General features: G+C 49.2%; 1 protein-coding gene and 1 long non-coding RNA gene across 5 annotated transcripts in view; one reads left to right on the top strand and one right to left on the bottom strand.

The window, feature by feature from the left end:
- Window positions 1-19377, top strand: part of LOC132653759 (uncharacterized) — an 80040-nt gene that overhangs the window by 32990 nt on the left and 27673 nt on the right. For both annotated transcript variants that reach the window (XR_009591619.1, XR_009591620.1), the window contains one exon: window positions 1708-1875. This is a non-coding gene — a long non-coding RNA (uncharacterized LOC132653759). The remainder of the gene's footprint in view (window positions 1-1707; window positions 1876-19377) is intronic.
- Window positions 8317-19377, bottom strand: part of Tspan32 (tetraspanin 32) — a 14034-nt gene continuing 2973 nt past the window's right edge. The window contains exons 4-9 of one of the 3 annotated variants that reach the window (XM_021633319.2): window positions 16512-16586; window positions 12658-12759; window positions 12078-12164; window positions 10562-10645; window positions 10173-10264; window positions 8317-9141 (exon numbers count right to left, since the gene is read on the bottom strand). In XM_021633319.2, coding sequence (XP_021488994.1) covers window positions 9027-9141; window positions 10173-10264; window positions 10562-10645; window positions 12078-12164; window positions 12658-12759; window positions 16512-16586 — 555 coding nt within the window. In that variant the 3' untranslated portion in view covers window positions 8317-9026. The remainder of the gene's footprint in view (window positions 9142-10172; window positions 10265-10561; window positions 10646-12077; window positions 12165-12657; window positions 12760-16511; window positions 16587-19377) is intronic. The other 2 variants (XM_060383013.1, XM_060383018.1) reach the window with 2 other exon arrangements.

Genomic DNA, 19377 nt, shown 5'->3' with positions numbered 1-19377 from the left:
CGGTGACTCAGCCTCCTGTCCTCCTCCACACTGAAAGAGATTTCTTTCTTAGATTTATGGGATGCCCTGGAGGTCTTTCCAGTTGTCTAGATGTAAAGCCACTGGTTCCCTTTTATCTGTGTTGACATCCATAACAAATGATTTCTGTTCTGCATCCTATATGCCTTTATTTCTTGCTTTTCTCTGGCCAAGCTATTTTTTTCCAGATCATTGTGTCCTGGGCTCCTTTGATCCTGAGCCTGTTAATCTAATAGAAAGCACTTATTGAAATTGTTCTTGGTTCATTTCTATTGCAGTGACTAATACCCTGACCAAAAAAAAAAAAAAAAACAAAAAACAGCTTAGGGGAGAGGAAGGCTCATTTGACTAACAATTCTAAGTTGTAGGCTGTGTCATTTCAGTGAAGTCAGTGCAGGAATGTAAGCAGGTAGTCACATCACATCCACAGGTAAGAGCAAAAGGAGATAAATGTGTGCAGGCATCTTTGCTGGGTACCCCTCAGCTAGCCTCCTTTCTCTTATTACTGTTCAGGACCACTTGTCTAGGGAATGGTGCCGCCCGCAGTGGTCTGAGTCTTCTCGAAGCAATTGACAGCCAAGATGATTCTCCTCAGGCGTGTCTGCTGGCCTGCCTAAGCTAGATAATTCCTCATTAAAACCCTTCACAAGTGGCTCTGGGTTGTTTCAAATTGACAATCAAAACTAACCAGCATAGGGCTGGAGAGATAGCTCAGCAGCTAAGAGCACATACTGCTCTTTTAGAGGATCTAATATCTATGGAGTCCCACATACACATGACATACACACACACACACACACACACACACACCCATGCACACACAATAGTGTTCAGGTGCCTATGGGTTACATTTCTCATTCAAACCACCAAACCAACCAGTCCAAATACCTATGCCTATGCTGTGCCATGTTGAGATTCTTCCAGAAAAAAACAAAAACAAAAAAACAACCAAGTTCACTATTCTTTGTAAATGTATCTTTTATTCTCCTGATGTCATTGTCGTCTTGGAAGCTTACTGCCTCTGACTACTAACCTAGGCCTAGTCCTGGAAGTTTATATTCTCCTTATAATCTAATCTAGGCCTAGAATGTTTTCAGCTTCTGAGACTTACTGTTGAATAAATTCACCCTTTCTAGTTCTTTCTGAGCTCTGGATGGCTGGTTCAGCTCAGCTGTTCTGGCTCAAACTCCTCTCGAGGCTGACTGATTCAATCTGGCTTCTCTCTCAGCCTCTGAATTGCACTGCTTGGCCTCATACTAAATTTAGCAACCTGTTCTAATCTTCTGGCTCCTTCTCATTCTCTGGCTCATTCTGTCTTCACCTGTGCCTAGCTTGTTCTCTCTTCAACCTCTCTGTTAAACCGTCTCCCTATGTCTCTCATTATCTGTGTTGCTCCCTTAAGTAGCTTCCTTTTCCTGTCTTTCTTGTGAGGGTTGGGCATAATCTATTCTGTCAAATCTTTCTCTAATTCATCACTTTGTCTGCCACTCAGTTAGACATCACTTTCAAACATAGGCATCTCCTTCTACCAACTTCACCTTCATTGTTTGGGATTAAAGGCACGTGCCACCACCACCCAGTGTGTCTGCATTCCAGCCAGATCACACAGACCTAGAAGTTCTTTGGATGTGATTTCTTGCCAGAGCAGCCCTGATATGAATTAAAATTCCTCTACAATTCTTATTTCAGCCTCCATGGATGGAACCTTAGCTCATGGACATGAGCCATCCAAGTTCTTTGCTGCAAGATAAAGATGCTGGCCTCTGTTTCCAGTGCAATCCTCATTTCCAACACAGATCTCTTTAATGTGGCCTTGACTGAAAAAGTTTCTTCCATCTGCACCCTGATTAGAATCAGGTAGGCAGTCCCTAACGTGTCCTTGCTCTTCACTGCTCTCTTGTCTTCTGTACTCTCACCAGAATTACCCACATTGCTCCACTGGCAACAATTTTCCTTTTAAAAAAATCTAATTGTGTGTGTATATGTGTGTGTCAGTGTGTGCATGTAAGGCCAGAGAGGTAGTTGGGGCCCCTAGAAATATAAAGTTAGTTATGAGTGGTTGTGAGCTGCCTTGTGTGGGTGCTGGGAACTCAGTTCATGTCCTCTGCAAAACCAAAAAGCATCACTACTAAGCCATCTCCCCAGCACAGTTTAGCCATTTTGTAGCTGCTTCTTCAAACTCTCCCATCCTCTGCCAGCTGCCCAGTTATATGCTAGATATGCTTATAGCAATGGGACTGTTGGTACCTTTCTTTCTTTCTTTCTTTCTTTCTTTCTTTCTTTCTTTCTCTCTCTCTCTCTCTCTCTCTTTCTTTCCTTTCTCTACCCGCTTCTATGTCTTTCTTTTAAAAAAAGCTTTTATTTATTTAAAATTTGTTTTTAATTTATTGAAAATAGTTTTTTGATGTTGTTTGTTTTTGTTTGTTTGTTTGTTTAAGACAGGCTTTCTCTGTGTAGCCCTGGCTGTCCTGGCACTCACTCTGTAGACTGGGCTGATCCTGAACTCACAGAGATCTGCCTGCCTCTGACTCCTGAGTGCTGGGATTAAAGGTGTGTACCACCACTGCCTACTATGAAAATAATTTTTTTTCTTATGTTACATATACTAATTATGGTTTTCTTTCCCTCTACTCCTCCCAGTTTCTCTCCACCCACTCCCATCCAGACCCACCCCCCTTTCTATTTCTCATTAGAAAACAAACAGGTTTCTAGGGGATAATAATAAAATATTATTATAAAATATAATAAGATAAAACAATAATAAGATAAAATAATAGCAAAATATAATAAGATTTTAAAAACCTGTTATATTGGGGTTGAACAAGACACACAGACAGAAGAGAAGGCACAAGAATCAGATATCCATTCATTTGCACACTCGGGAATCCCACAAACACTCTAAACTGGAAGCCACAATGCATACACAGAGGACCTGGTGCAGACTTGAACAGGTTCTGTACATGCTGCCCCAGTCGCTGAAAGTTCATATGTTCTTTGATCATTTTGGTTTAGAAGGCCTTGTTTTCTTGGTGTCTTCTATCCCCTCTGGCTCTTACACTCTTTCCACCTCCTCTTCTGTGGGGTTCCCTGAGCCCTGAGGGAGGGACTTGATAGAGAGACCCCATTTAGGACCAAGTATTCCCGTGTCTCTCACTCTCTGTGTGATGTCTGGCTGTGTCTGTTCCCATCTGCTGCAGGAGGAAGCTTCTCTGATGATTTCCTCAAATATAGCAGAATGTCATTGGGAGTCTACATAAAAAAATGTCATTTTTATGTCTACCATTTTTCTGTTGTTTGCTTTGTTTTTAAAGAATAGTAGTATTTGGTTTTACCTGAGGTCCCTTGGCTAGCTAATCTTTGGTTCTTGGTCACCCGGGCAGTGTTGGGTATGGGTTCCATCACCTGGAGAGAGCCTTAAGTCGATTCAGATATTGGTTGGTTACTCCCACAAGCTTTGTACCACCATTGCCCTGGCATATCTTGCAGGCAGGACGCCATTGCAGATCAAAGGGTTTGTAGTTAGGTTGGTGTTTACATTTCTCTTTTGGTAGCCTGAAGAGTACCTTCCTGTACTAAAGATGCCAGAAAGTAGGGGTGAAGGCTCTATGTAGGCACCAGCTTGACTTCTCCGTGTTCAATTACTTGTGTGGGTATTAGACAATACCCACAGCAGTGGGGCTTTGCTGTCCCAAGTTTGTGGAGAGCAACCTATTGTCTTGACAACTGCCTGGCTTGTTTGGGAATTCCTATGGGAGGCCTTTGGCCAACAACTCAATTAGATGTAACCCAATCCTGCTATTGGAAGCTTCTTTGGTAACAAGAAGTGGCCCATTGGGATTCTGTCTCCCCCATTATTTGACAATTTTGTTCAGGTCCCCTTCATATATTTATATTTTTTAGGAAGCTTCTTCTTGTACTAGATTTCCATACTACCCCTCAAATGGCCCTTAATTTTTATCTGTCTCTCCCTGTATTCCCTCCTTCCTTCCATTCTCTCTCCCCCCTCCCCACTTGATGCTCTTGTTTCAGCTCCCGCCCCCCCCATTCCATCCATCCATCCATCCCTATCTTTTTCTGTTTCCCTTTTCTAATGAGATCTATTAGTACCGGTTTTCTCTATTAGTCAGCATCCCATTACCATGATGAAATACCTAAGGCAAGACGCTTTAGAAGAAATTTATTTTGTTCATGGTTCTGAAAGGGCAGGTTAAGGGGCTTTCCTCTGGTGTGGGCTTCCTTGCTTCAGAGTCCTAGAGCACTAAAGGGCATCCCCATGGCAAGAGACAGGATGACTGTAACAGCAGTCGAAAGTTGTGGGGCGTTACCCTTTTGACGCCATTATCAGATCAACTTGGCCTGTAGATATGACTGGGGGGATTGAAGACTCAACCCATTGTGGTCACTACCATCCCCTATGCAGGTGGTCCAGAACAATAACAGGAAGGAAAAGGTTAGCAGAGAGCAACCAAGTAAGTAGGCCTGCATGTGTTTATTTCTCTCTGCTCCTGGAGGCCCTGTTTCTGAACACCACAGTTGGATTAAGTTTGTATCCTTTTAATCCTCACAATGGGGATCAGACTTCAGCATAACATTAAACTTCAATTCAACTGCATCCAAACCACATAATTGTTTCTGGCTAAGGGACTAACCTTAAAGTCAAAGGCAGAAGATCCTAGGGAGGCTACCCTAGGATTCAGTGAAGTTGCCGTTCAAACAGCTAGTCGAGGGCACTCTGTAGAACGTGGCTTCTTAGGTACCATTGAAGATTACATTGGGAGACTGCATTGCAAAACTGCGTGGGGTCCTGTAAGCATATGGTATGTGTAGCCAATATGTGGCGTTGCTTTCCCCAAACCAGAATCCCGGGGTTGGAAGCCTGAGGGACCACTTCTTATGATGATAGCTAATGAGCCATCATGGAAGTTCCGCCGCGTGCCTTCACAAGCGTTTCCGTGGGTTGAAGTTCCTAGTAGCCAACAAAGGACTATCCTGTCAAAGAATAGAGTGTATGCAGCAGAGCTGGAAGCCATGGTGGCATCTGGCTACTTTGGGCTCCTCTGTGCTGAGTTAAGAGACCCTAAAGCTTGCTGGCAGAGTAGTGCTAATATGAAGAAATAATGTCATTTTAGGCAGGTTCGGGTAGTCTGGGCTCTTTTGGCCCACCACATTGGTGATGAAAAAAGTGGTAACAGGAGTCAAGAAGTGATTCTCTTAGAAAGGAAAAACTGGGAAAGCAAAACTAGCCATGGATGATTAAAGCCATACACACAGTGTGACTGATGAGCTGCAAGGATGCATGTTCTCTTACAGCGTCCGATGGAGGTTTTTTTCATGCTGTATTTTGTACATTTTACAGACTCTATCTTACTTTTTTCTTTTTCTTTCCCTCTCTTCCTATTACCACTGTGTATGGGATCCTATATTTCTTTCTCCTTCCCTCTTCCATTTCTTTTCGCCTCTTTTGTGTTTTGTTTTGCTTGTTGTTTGTTTGTTCATTTGTTTTTGAAAGAGTCCAGGCTGGCCTCAGACTCACACTCCTTTTGCTTCTTTTGAGTGCTGGTTTTATAGACACATACTACCTTGCCCTGGATGCCGGTTAGTTTTTGTCAACTTTACACAAACCTAGACATACCTGGGAAGAGGGAATTTCAGCTGGGGAATTACTTTCATCAGATTGCCCCGCAGGCAAGTCTGTGGGACATTTTCTTGATTGCAGATGATGTGGGGAGGGCTCAGCCCACTTGTGGGTGGTACTGCCTGTGGGTTGTATAAGAACGGAGGCTGAGCAAGCCAGGAGTCGCAAGCAAACTAGCGAGCAGTGCTCTGTGGTTTCTGCCTGGGTTCCTATCTCCAGGTCCTGTTCCGCTTGAGTTCCCATGTTGGCTTTTATTAATGATGGACTGTTACCTGGACATGTAAGCCAAATAAGTCCTGTCCTCCCTGAGTTGGTTTTGGTCAGTGTCTAATCACCAAACTAGGACACCCTGTATATTTGTGTTTTCTTTAGTGTTGATTTTATAGGGCGGAGAAGAGTGAAATGACAAGAATAGAACCAATGAAGTGCAGAGACCCCGGACTTTCTGTCTCGAGGAACCAAATGCTTTCAACACTGGGGAATCTCCCTCGGGAGAAAACCCCATCTGTTTTCATATGGAGTGCTTTATTTGAAGAGACAGTCCTCTTGTTTGAGGAAATGAATGTGTGGGAACGAGGGGTCATGTGCACCAGAAACACAAGGTGGGTTTTACAGGCCTTTCTCATGTGTTGGTGACAAACTGCAGCATGGCCCTGATCTAGAGGACCTTCTCTTTCTGGGTCTGGGAGTGAGGCAGGTTCTTTCCTCAGTGGACGTTCTCCTGTAGGCTGCATTTGACTAGGTCAGCTTATCCCGTGGGACCTAGCAGCTCTGACTAACTGAATACTCAAGAACCAGTGACAGTTCTTCAGAGAAGTGGCTGTTGTCATGTTATAGTGGCTACAGGAGGCAGAGTTTTAGATTCCAGCCCCCACCATGCTCTGTCAAAATCCCTTATTAGGTGACCATGAGGCCACTGTAAACATGCTAGGATTTCTCTCTTACCTTGCAACGTGGAACCATGAGGACCCTGTGCTGCGATAGCCCCTCCCAGGAGGTCCTTGGACTCATCCAGTCTACAGAGACAGAAAGCAGGATGGGGAGCCAGGAGCTGCAGGGCGAGCAGGGAGTCAGTGTTGAATGGGGACAGAGTTTCAGTCTGGGAAGATGGAAAGTTCTGGAGATGGATGGTGTGGGCGGGTGTTAATTCTGCTGAGCTGTGCACTTGAACTCGGTCACATGGTCAGTGTCGGGCACAGTGCTACCAGCATCAGAAGAAAGAATTCTTGTTCAGACAAGGAGACCATCATGTGGCCCTTAAAGCAAAGAGCCTCACCAGCTGGTGGGAGCCAGAGAATGAGTAGCTCATGGAAGGCTCAGCCAGCCCCATGGGGATGGAGGGGAGTGAACCAAACTCACAGAAAAGAAAGTTGTCCTAGCTGGCAGCCACCAAGGAGAGAAGGGACCACAAGCTCACAGCTGCAATAAATTAGGTTCTTCCAGCAGCCAGAGTGATCCCAGATGGGGGATCTTCTAGAAGCCTCTGAGTAAGGCCCAGCTGACCTGTCCTCTTGGTTTGGCCTCATGAGGGGCTGAGTGGAGAAGCGGCTCTCCTCATCTGGGCTCTCATCCACAACCATAACCTAGTGGATGGCTACTTCAAGTTGCTGTTATGAGGGGACACACACACACACACACACACACACACACAGGCTACACCAAATACACATACACACACACATGCACATCTCATGTGCTGTAGGCATGGCCCCTAGGGCAGTGTTCAGGGGCTGGGTTTCTGGGAAGTGGTATGACTGAGAACTGTGACCTAATCAGTGGATTAGTCTATGGAGGTATTCATAGTTCAGTAGCATTTGAAAAGAGAAACTAGAAAAAAATTTAAAAAAGAAAAGAGAAACTAGAAGGTGAGGCCTGCGTTGAGAGAGTCACTGTGCTGTACCCTTGAGGTAGGGTAGCCTTTTTTCTTGCCCTCCTCTCTGCTTCCTGGCCACCACAGATGTTAGCTTTGCCCCACAATACAGGTGCCGTGCTGTGTTCTGCCTCACTTAGGCTCCCAAAACAATGAAGCCAATTGACCATAGACAGAAATCTCTGAAAACGTGAGTCAAACCAAATGTTTCTGTCTTCACGTTGATTCTCTCAGGCATTTTGTCACAGTGTCAGAAACAGTGCTGCCAGGTATATGCGCTTTGCTTCACGGCACAGAATGTGAATGGAACAGTGTGGCAGGCGTAGGACTCCGTCTGAGCAGGGCTTTGCCTGCCCCGTGTTGGCCTCCTCTGTCCTTCCCTATTCTGTCCTGTTCCACAGACTCGTTAAATAACCCTGGGTGTTTCCATCTGTTCTGCAGGGAGCTGTTTGTCTGGTGTCATAGTTTTGATCTAGTGTCTCCCACAGGCTCATAAACGTTTGCCTTGTGTCGTGGGTTTGATCTGAAATGTCTTCCTCAGGCTCGTGTTCTGAGTGTCCCCAGATTACAGTGCTTTTATGGAGCCTGTAGGAAGTGGGGTCTGGCTAGAAGAAATAGATCATTAGGGCTGGGCTTTTGAAGGTAAACCTGCTTCCCCCCATTTCAGTCTGCCTGCTGTCTGCTATTGCATTACTTTTCTCTGGGAAACATGAACAAGAAACTGGTCACCCCAGATAGGGCCATAGACAGCAGACCAAAGAAAGGATTCTACCCAAGTTTCAACTTGAGCCAATGACTTTATTTGGGGGGTGATGAGAGTTACTTACAAGGAGGGTGGATGACCCCAAAACAGCTTCATCACCTAAAAGTCCTGCCTCATGATAGGTGATGACCTCAAGTGTTCTGGGGCATGGAATCCTGGCTTCAGCTAACTTTTTATACCCCAGCATCCTAACTGGGCAGGAGGGAGAAGTAGCTAGAATCCCAGGTGAAGATACAGTGACCTCTCCTCTCTAAACTAAGGAGCATTAGCAGCCCCGTGGCCATTACCCAAAGCCTGGCTATCACCATGTGGTTCTGCACATGTCCTTATCGTGACTACGGAGCCAAAGTCCTCTTTTGCTCCACAGTGACCCAGAGGAGGTTAGTTTACCTCAGCATCCAGCCTCCAGCATTTAAATAAGTCACTCTACCTTACATTCCTGCTGCCATAGACATAGCCACCCCTCCCTGCCGTCCCTACTGTGATGGACCAGAATCTCCCTGAAGCCATGAGCCAGAATAAATCTTTCCTCTTTCTGGCAGGTATCTGGCCACAACAATGTGAAAATAACTAACACACCTGGTGGAATCTTCTCCCCTTCCTTTGCCCCACCATGTGGAAGACAAAGTTTATCTAGTCCTTTGAGGATCATGTGGAGGGCTCAGGGCCAGTCTTCATCTCTGTGGGTGAGCAGGCAGCAAGCATCCTGCTAGACCCCATGGTTAGCAAACACCTGTGCTTCAGAGGGGTGTTGAATAGTTAGTGCTCGTGTGTGCTTCAGGGGGACACTGAGGCACCAGCCCACCTTGGGTCCATCTGAAGAGGCTGGGTTCCTGAGGCTGGCAGGCACGGGCTCTGAGAAGCAAAGGGAGACAGTGAAGTTGTTGTACATGTTCTAGAAAGAACTGGGGATCTGTTCCAGAGTGTTCTATAGGAGACTATGAGGCTGTTGTAGAACATTCTAGAAGGGACTGCAAGTCCCTCCCAGAATGGTCTAGAGGGGTTGATGAGGCTGTTTCAGAATGTTCTGGAAAGTACTGTATGGGGGCCTAGGGATAATTCAGACAGAGGCATTCACACTTGCCTCTCCTCCTGCCAATTAAATAAATAATAAATAAATGTAAAAAAAAATGCTTTCCTTGCAAGCATAAGGACTGGAGTTCAATTATAAAGCTACAAAAATGCCAGACATGGTGGTGCATGCTTGTAATCTCATTATTGGGGAGGTAGAGACAGAAAGCTCTCCGGGGCTTTCTAACCAACCCATCTAGTTTAATTGGTGAACTCCAGGCCAGTGAATGACTCTATTTTTAAGCAGGACAGCATTCCTGGAGATGACAGTTGGTATTGCCCCCCAACCCCTACACACATGTGTGTTTACAATATGAACATTTAAAAATATGAACATTAAAAATATGGCAAGGCTATTTTCAGAATATAGATGAGCAATGCAGATGCTGGACATAGAGATCCAGATGTCAGGGCATTGGGGGTGGGGTGGGTGAAGCAGGCCTACCACCCACCAAGGAAGGTCCAAGTGCTCCGGGAACAGAAGGGGTTTCCTGGCTGCTGGGACTGGGTCCTTCCTGACATTGTGCATGAAGAGACCAGGGTTCCTTAAGACCAGCTATCCTGGTATGGGGGTTCTACTGGGCAGTTGGGAGCATAGGGGGCTAGAATCTTCATATCTCTGTGTTGGTGACAGGGTGGTGTCAAATCTCATCAGAGACTAGAAGTGGGCAAAAGAGAGGAGGACACTTCCAAAGAGCCTCCTACGGAGGCCACACCTATCCTCCAGGGCAGAGGTCACACATCCGTGGTGGGAGATGTAAATACCCCTGGACCCTGTGGTGCTGTAAGACCCCTCAGAAAAGAAGGGGGCCTACCGTGGGGTCAGGGTGTATCTGCCTTTCCGATCCAAGCCACAGTAGGAGTGAATGGCAAACCAGAGGAAGGCGCAGAGCATCATAGCATATACCTGGAGCAGGCAGGAGAGATGCCTAGGAGTCAACAGCCACCATCAGTCCTGGTGGCAGAGTCTTCCCACTTCCAGGGAAGTTTCTAGGACTGAGAAACAGAAGGCATGAGATAGATAACCAGCCTCCTCCCTGGGTCAAGGGCTGGTTCCTCCCCACTGACCGGGCCTGGAAGATCCTAGTAATGTCATGACTAAGTGTTGGTCTGGTAGCGGTAACCCAGGGACTGCCTTCTATTTAGGAAGGGGCAAGGCAGGGCAGGACAGAGGGGGACAAGGAAGGAACTGGTGGCTAGCTACCGTGAGGGCCAGGCTGATGCAGGTCAGGGTGGAGGCGATACTGTAGTGTGTCCACAGAAAGTTCCTGATGCTCTGTAGGCAGTCCTGGACAGAGGGAGCATGTGTGGTTGCCCACCCTGGCTGTCCCTCCCTGCACAGCGTGCTCAGCTTCCCCCATTCCACTTTCCTCCTAGAAGTCCCTGCAGCTTCATGGTTTGCTTAACCAGTGCTGAGGCCAGGGCAGTCACAGTAAGCACCTTCCCAAGTAGAAATGCTGAACATTCTGGGAAAGAGGTTTTATGAACCTTGAGACTAAGGGCATGGCGCCCACCTCTGTGAGGATGGTGGCCCACTGCCTTGGGGGCCAGGTAGGACCTTCCTCCTCTGTTCTAGCTGCACTGAGCTTCTCCAATGGGCCACTGTTTGTCCCCAGGCAGTCCAGGGTGGAAATGTACTGCTTGCAGTCCCCCAGAGGTTGCTGTTAGTGGTAAGGGCTGAGAATCTAGAGCTGCAGGTCTCTTCACTGTGGGCCTGACATCAACAGAGTCTCTCTCTAGAGACAAGAAGGTGACGGTCGGCATCTGGGACATTCTTATGGTGGCATTTTGTTAAGGATTGGCTGAAATATTTGGGGGGGGGGTGAGGATGGGCTGGACTCTGTGGAACCCCGCAGGGTGCTCTCTTGCCTTCTGGTAAGCAAGTGGTCCTTTTGGTCCTTAATGGCCTGAGCTGTCCTTTGCAATTTTCCCCACCAGGGGTCCTTTGCTGCCAGCTATGGTCCCTTGGCACCCTGGGGCAGGAGACAGGTGGCTGAAATATTTTGTATTTGGGACCTGAGGACTGTTCTTGGGTGGATGGGGCTCCCTGACTCTCAGCCCCTTCCCAGCAGGCCAGCTCCCTTCCCTTCTGGGCCTTGAGCCATTCCCCACCCTATTGTTTCTTGGAGGGGAGCCAGACATCTCTCCCCATGAGATAGGGCTGGTTTGTTTCCAGGACAGCAAGGGGGATGGGACCAAGAGGGGGCTGGGAATGGAGAGAGAGCCAAGAGGAGAGAATGAGTCAAGGCTTAGCCCTCAGGACAGAAGAGCTTACTCCAGGCCCTTCTCCTGGCACTTTCTACTTTTTCTGGGTCCCCTGGGGACTCCATCCTACTCCCCCTAAATAGCTGATCACTCTGCTATGTAGAGCCTTAGCTTTTGAGCTTCTAGAATCTTCAGAGGGGAGGGGAGGGGAGGTTCTTGATGGCCTGGGAAAGACTCATGAAGGAGTGGGTGGGGCACATGCCTGCTGCTAGCCTAAAAAGGCGTTAGGCCTAGGGGTAGGGTCAAGCTGACCATCCCATGAGTTTCCCTCAGTTTACTTCTCTGTGACCCCCTATCACAGGGGTGGCATACATACCCAAGACTCTAGGGCATGTCCCAAGATGTGAGAGGCCAAAGGGGCAAAGAGGATGAAAATGTCCCTTCACAGGTAGAACCTAAATTCCCAACCCTAATCTGACCTGAGCACAGATGCCTTCATTTTCCCTCCTCCTCACCTCTCTCATGGCTTCCTGGCCTTGACACATGTTGGCTCCTGTGCTCGACAGAAGCCCAAAAGGAGATTTCTTCCCACAACACAGAAACTACAAGATAGACCAGGAAGAAACATAGAATGGGTAGGACTGATGAGGAAACTAAGGCACCAAAGCACAAACTGGATGATTCTGCAAATGGGACCCCTAAGAGACCAGAGCTCAGGATCACAGCTGCTGCTGGAAAAGGTGGCTTGGCCTGGTGATGGAACAGCCCAGCTCTCTGAGGGCCACTTGACCTCGCAGCAGGGCCCTGCTGCCTGCCTGATGGCCAGACATCTACTTCCTTGAAGAATACCCAATTCCTTCCGGAATTCAGTCCCTGATGAGCAAGGGACATTGTCCTTTTATTTTGTATTGGCATGGGGTAGCCAATCCTATTTGGGGCAGAAGGGGGATGGGTGGGAATTCAGTCATCTACCCACAATGGGACCTATGTCCTGGGATCTCCACTTGAAGCCCAGCCAGGATGACTGAGTCTAGAGGATTTCTGGTACCCATTCTCTAGAGCACAGAAAGTATGACCACCCTGTCCCTAGCTCACCGTGTCCTGGATGATGGCCAGTTCCTGCCACCAGCTGCTAGATGGGCTCTTCATTGCCTGATCATACACGAGGTCATAGGTATCCAACACAGCATCCTCCACCTGCACCAAGACCATCAGGAGAGAAATGGTCTGAGGGAGGCCCAAGAAAGCCACATTCTGGGCCTCCTTCTCCAGGGTGGGCATCTTCTCCAGGGACTTTCCTCCTACCATGGCTAATCCTGTGGCTTGCCTATTGCCCTTGGGGCTCCTAAGGATTAAAGAAGAGGCCAGCAGAGCTTAAGCTACCCACCCTTAGTGGTGGCTTCTGGGTAGCATAGGGTAGAATCCTGGTGCTACTCGATGGCTTGGATATAGGCAACAGGCCCAGCCTGCTGAGAAGTGTGGACAAAAGCCTGGACTAGTTCCTTGGTTCCCTAAGGTGCTTGTGGGTCTTTCTCCAGAACTACCCAGAATACTGGCAAGATAAGCTCCAAGTCATGGACTGGGGAAGGTAAGGGTATCTGGGGTCAGATATAGGTAGACAAGGAAGAGGAGGAAGAAATCTGGCCCTGCCTTGCTTCACACACGGAAAGCCTAGACTATTTTCCTTCTGTCTCCTAGCTCTGTCTCCTCCCCCCCCCCACTTAATCCCTACCCTAAGATGCCCTCCCCCAGGCCAAATATGTTTTCAAAGACAAGCTGGAATCTCATCTGTTTCAGGAATGCATCCTGGATGTGTGGGGCTCACTGGTCTCCTGATCCAGGGCAAGTCCTCCTACATCTTTCTGCCTTGAAGGCCCTGAGTCTTCCCCACTCTAGTGTCATGCCAGACCAGCAGCCAGGACACACAGAGGGTTTTCCTAAGTGGCTGGGGTAGTAGTGAAGCCCCTATGTCTCCTCTAGTCACCTTTCCTTTCAGAAAGGAAGGGTATCTGTCCTGCAACCTGATGTCCTCTACTAGCCTCAGGACCAGCTGTCTGCAGGCCATAGTGGACAGGTAGGCAGTTTTAGAGGGTGATTGGTTAGTGCAGCCCAGGCCCAAGGCCCCTGCAGGAGCCAGGGGAACTCCGTGCTAACCGCTGATCCTGGCACCGATTCCTCCGTCTCCATCTATGCAACAGAGCCAGACATCCCAATGAGTCATCCCCAGCTCAGCCGGGGCAGGTGCCAAGCTGGCCTTGGTTGCTGGTCAGTCAGTCAGGGCCAGAGCCCTCTTGTGGGCTCAGCCTGTGGGACTGCTGTATCCTTAAGGGAACAAATCCTGGGGAGAATGCCTGGAGCTGGTCTGGAGTGGGTGGGGCAGGTGGCAGAAACAAGCAGGCCCCCTTCAACTAGCCCTTTGTGTACCACTCCCTAGCACAGTTGACTTTATTTCCCTCATCAGTCCTACCACTTTTCAAGGATGTCCCAGTTGCCCAGGGGCCCTCTGTCCACTGTCATTCCTACAGGACAATAGGGATGACATCAGCTCTAGAGCTCAGCTCAGCTTGGTTCTGCCCAGCATCCCACCCCCATGTGCAGAACAACAGAGCCCTGCCTAGACCTCAGAACTTGACCTTGGGGCCTTAGAGACCAGGCTGAACTCTCTCTGCAGAGCCCAGCACTGGGGCAGGGGGTAGTACATTGCCATCCACACTGATGTTGGCATCCAAGGTGCTCTGTAAGGGACCGAGGCTGGAGATTTTCGTGGGAATAGGGAGGGTGGGCCAGAGCTTCCACAAGCCTCCACACTATTTGTTCAGGGGTCCCTTCCAGCAACGATCCATGGCTGCAGGGCTGGCAAGCATCGTCTGGGTTACAAACTCTCCTTTGTAAGTGTTTTGTCCAGTATGGAGGGTGAACGGAAGCCCTGAGTGTATGAGGTCCTGAGTGGGTATTTGTTGTCAAGGACCACAGCCTCAGACCCATGAGAGGTTGGCAAAGCCACCCATCCTGTGAGTCTCATGAAGATTAGCTAAAGCTGCCTTCTTGTCCAGCTGTATACAATAAGCCCTGTCTCCTTGTTTATCGGTATGTAATACCCCTGCCTTCTTGTTCAGGTGTATATAATAACTACACTGAGCTGCTGCGGGCAAGGAGGTTGCAGTTTTCCATCAGAGAGCTGAAAGCACCTGATCCCAGCTTTTCTGTGTGTGAGGCTGTCCTTTTCTTCATTCTTTCCCCTCCCCACCTCACCCCAAATCGGTCAATCTCTTGAGCTGTGCAGAACACGGCAGCCCAAATTATTACAAGCTGAGGACTCCTGTCCAGGGTACCCTCTGCTCTCTCCTGTTTTTAAGACCAGGATACTGTGACATCTGCCTGAGCTTGGTGACTCCCCTCCCACATGTTTGCCAGCTCAGGATGGCCAGGAGGACTCCATGTGGAGCTGTAGGTGGCTTGTGGACCAGCATTGGGTCCTGAGGCTATATAGACATGCCTGTTCTATGTATGGTCTTGACATGAATTATTAAGGAAAGATAAACAATTCATTTTCCACTCCTAGGGGACAGTGGGAGATTGCATAAAGGAGCTCTGCAGCCACAGCGAGGGTGTAATGAATAGCCCTATCGCTCTGTATTCATCACATAGCAGGCTAAGCCACACTGCCATGCTCACTGACCTTGGATGCCTGCTAAGGCCTGTATCCTAGGAGGAGGACCAGGAAGGAGCATCCCACTTCAGGCCAGAGCCTGTGTCTACAGAAGTAGTCAAGGTCTCTTCCTTCTCTGACCTTCAGCCTTTTGTCACAATGCCTTGGAGATCTTTCCAGGGAGGTTCAGGGGGTCTGGAATGACTTCCAAGCATTACCAGTTAATTCCTGTATCCTTTCTTACCCATAGGGTTGGGGACAGCTGGGAATACCAAGTCCCAGGCTCTGAGCTATTTGGCCTGGATTAGCCCACTGATGGGAAGAACATGGGATTATGGGAGGTTGTTTCAGTGAATGTGTACATACAGGCTGTGCTTGGTACTGCACTTGGCCTCATCCCAGCACAGGACAACCCAGAACTAGGTCCTCATTCCAGACAACCTGGGAGTGCGGAGCTTGCCTGACCCCTGCACTGTTGGTTCACCTCCATTATGCAGTAGCCCTCCATCAGGGCCTTCCACTCTCCATTTAAAGAACAGACACAGAGGCCCAGGGAGGAGAGAGGACTTGCTCGAGGCTGTCTTGCTGTCCTTGATTTCAAACCCAGGGTGTCTTCACCAAGGGTACCAAGCTACCAAGGCAGGTAGCTCTCCAGGGCTCACGTGGGCCTTGCTGAAATTCAAATTTCCAAGACAATAGATGGGCCAGCAGACCAGGGTCTAGGAGGAAGCTCTACTCCACTGAGGTCAGGCAGGGCTTAGAGAGTTGCCCTAGTGGTCTGTCTTATGGAGATTGGAGTAAGGGCCCCTTTTCTTTCTCCAGATTAAGCCCTAGTTGCAGTCTGTTCTCTGGTCCCTGTGAGGCCCCTACCCATTCTGGACCCCAAGTTTAGGGCTCAGGATGTAAACACAGCTTTAGAACAGGGAGATGGGCTGCAGCTGCTGTAGGCGAGGCCAGTCCCTGATACCAGGCAGCTGTCTCGACTGAGGCCACCCACGGTTTGACTCAGACCTCTAGCCATCCAGACCACCCCTCAGTGGCCAGGGAATGTTCTGTCAAAATGTTGCTTGGCCCTGCTGCCTTAGGCAGGATTCCTGGACACCCATGCCCTAAAGCTATTGTGGGGGTCCAACCCCCTTCCAGATCCACTGGATCACAGAAAATCTTTTTGTTTTTTCCTTTTATACCAGGGTTGGTACAAGCCTTTGGGAATCTCCTTGGGCAGGGAAGAAGGGTGAAGCAGAAAAACTCTGGGCAAAGAGCCTGGCTGGTCCAGGTAGAGGGCCCTGGCTGTACTCACCTGGGTGGGGTTGTAGAATCTCCAGAAGGCCACCTGCACCAAGATACAGAATGACAAGGCAAAGCACAGGAAACCCTGGGGACAGAGATGGGCTGGTTACCGCATAGCTAGGTATGTGGCCTGGGTAGACAGGGCATGGTACCCAGGGCAGCTGGGTAGTTTCGCCAGCTGGGTGGGGCTGAGGTCCAGGTTTGAGCCCACCTACTGTCTGAGGGAGGCCCTTCCTGGGAATTCCTTCCCTGGGCTTTATGTGCCTCCAAGGACCTGTGACTAAGGTGTCACACTGCTTTTCCAGTACTGTGGAGACCCCTGCCCAGGTGGTGTCTCCCTGTATCTGAAATTTTAGAAGCAGAGCTTCCTACCCCACCCCTTTAAATATTTTTTAAAGATTTTTTTTTAATTTACATGCAATGTATGTACATGTTTGGGGAGGCTGGAAGAAAGGTGTTGGATCATCTGGACCTGGAGTCACAGGTCATTCTATGTGGATCCTGAGCACTGAGCTTGTGTCCTCTGGAGGAGCAGGCAGCCCTTCTAATTGCTGAGCCATTTCTCTGCCTCATATGGCTAATCACCCATCCTTTGAGGTAGGGTCTCATCTAGCCCAGGCTGGCCTTCAGCTCATCCTCCTCCCACCTTCCTCTCCTCAGCGCTATGATTACAGGTATATGCAAGCACTGTTTTATTCAGCACTGTGACTGAACCGGTGCACGCTATGTCATGCGCGCTAGGCAAGCACTCTATCAGCTGACTCACATCCCTAGCCAGAAACTTTCCTCTTGAAAGTAGGGAATGGCAAGCTCATACAGGGTGCCTTCTGCAGGCTCTTTTTTTGTTTTGTTTCTGAAATGTGTTTCCAAGGAGACCCTAACCTCTGCAGCCTGACTCATCCAGGACCACAGCCCACAAACCCAGGCATAGGTTTGACACTTCAGGCTGTGGTCTTCTTCCCTTCATGAGTTTCCTACCCTTCCTCTACACCACTACACTAGCCCTGTGCTCACCCTACTTCCAGCCCTCACCCAGAGTGCTAAAAGGGGACATCTTTACACACCCACCCTTTCCTTCTTTAATTGGGTTATAGACTTAGTGGACAATGCACATCTCTCCCCTGACCATGTACTAGAACAAGTTCTTACATTTTTGTGGATAGTTTCAGGGTCATTCTAATCTAGGAACCCTAATCCTTAGTAGGGCCCACCAAAGTCCCATCTAGTGAGCTCAGATCCGGATACCCTCTGAGCCTCTGCCTGGTGCTCTTGATGGTCAGCCCCAGTACCATCCACCCAGTACACAAAAGCCCCTATGTGACCACTGAGCCCTCTGTATCAAACACCTCCCTACTCCATAGTATCACTAACATGTCGCCCAATGGATACGGCCAGCTGTGGCCTGCCTGTCTCAATCCAGCCTCACTCTGAGGTATTCCCCATGAAGAAAAGTGACCAGAAGGCAGAGCAACCTACAGCCACTGGCCAGGATGATAGGAATAGAGAGCACATGTTTAGGGCCAGCTTAGTTCGACCAAGTGTACGGAAAGAACTGGGGTCACCCGCACTGGCCCCCAAACTTGGGTGGGTGTGGACTCTGCAGGATGGGGAATCCGATCCCCTGCTTCCTCCTGCCTGTTACAGAGCCTGCAGCACTGTCTAGGAGTTAGCCCAGGGCTGCCTACTGCTCTGTTCTCCCTTGCCTTTGTCTGTTCCTCCTCCTTCCCCCTCCTGCCTTCTTCTTCTCTCTCTTCCACCCGTTTTTTCCCCTCTTTCTCCTTCTCCTCCCTTCTTCTTCCCTCTGGCTGGCAGTTGAGGATTGCCTTCCCCATCTGGAAGCCATTCCTCAACTCTGCCTCCCAGCTGAGGCTGTGAGCCCGCCCAAGAGTCCAGCCCTTTTCAAAAACCATGTCATTGCTCAAGAGGGGGAGTCTCTCCCTCTCTTCCCTTCCCCCTCCGTCTCCTGTGTCTGTCTCTCACTGTCTCTTTCTGTCTTTGTCTGTCTGTCTTGTCTGTCTCTGTCAGCCTGTCTCTCTCTTTGTGTGTCCGTGTGTGTAGACAAGGTCTTACGATGTGCATAGTGGAGAGAGAGGTTGGGCCTGGCCCAAGTGTGACCGTTTTCTCTCTACTCATTCTAAACGAAAATAAATGAATAAATAAATTCGTAAACAACTTGACTGCTTCCTGCAGCCAGCCAGCTCTTTCATTTCCTGTGTTGCAGAAGGCGGGGCAGGAAAGAGCAGGGGGGGTGGGGCAGTGGGCACAGAGTCACGTTGGGGGTTGTTTCTACGCCCTGGTCCCCTTTATATGTACTTGATATCTGCTCCAATACACAGGCATATCAGGCACAACACACAGGCAGACACAGAGCCTTGGTGAACAGGGCAGGCAGAGGCAGACAGCACCCACCATGCACACAAGCCCCACAAAGGGGCTGTAACCAGTGAGACTCTCAGTGACCCTGTGGCGGCTGAGCTGGGCTTACTATCCATGCTGGGATAGAGGATGCTGGAATTCAGCAAAGTACAGAGCCCACACTGGGCCGGGAGTGACCTTCGGAACACAGCTCAGCTTAGGAGGAGTCTGGATGTGCTTTTTAGCCTAACCCACATAACAGTACCACACCAGGCCCTGAGTCTGTTAGGGAGGTGGAACTGAAGCTTCGGAAGGCCTGGGTGGGTTCTAATGCTCCGTGAATCTTTTGCCCACAGATCAAGTGCCAAGCAGGACAGGGGAGGAGTTTGAGAAGGCTGCAGTGGGCTAGGCTGAGCTGGAGCTGGGCCCCTTGGCCCACCTGTTTACTGCCGGCTGCTTTGCAGTCTCCTCACTGACTATGTCGCCCCCTGGTGGCTGATGTTATAGCTGGGCGCAAGCTT

Source organism: Meriones unguiculatus, chromosome 1 (genome assembly GCF_030254825.1).
Source record: "Meriones unguiculatus strain TT.TT164.6M chromosome 1, Bangor_MerUng_6.1, whole genome shotgun sequence".
NCBI lineage: Eukaryota > Metazoa > Chordata > Mammalia > Rodentia > Muridae > Meriones > Meriones unguiculatus.
Note: the sequence above shows the minus strand (reverse complement) of the source record. Positions and strands in the feature narration are given on the sequence as shown.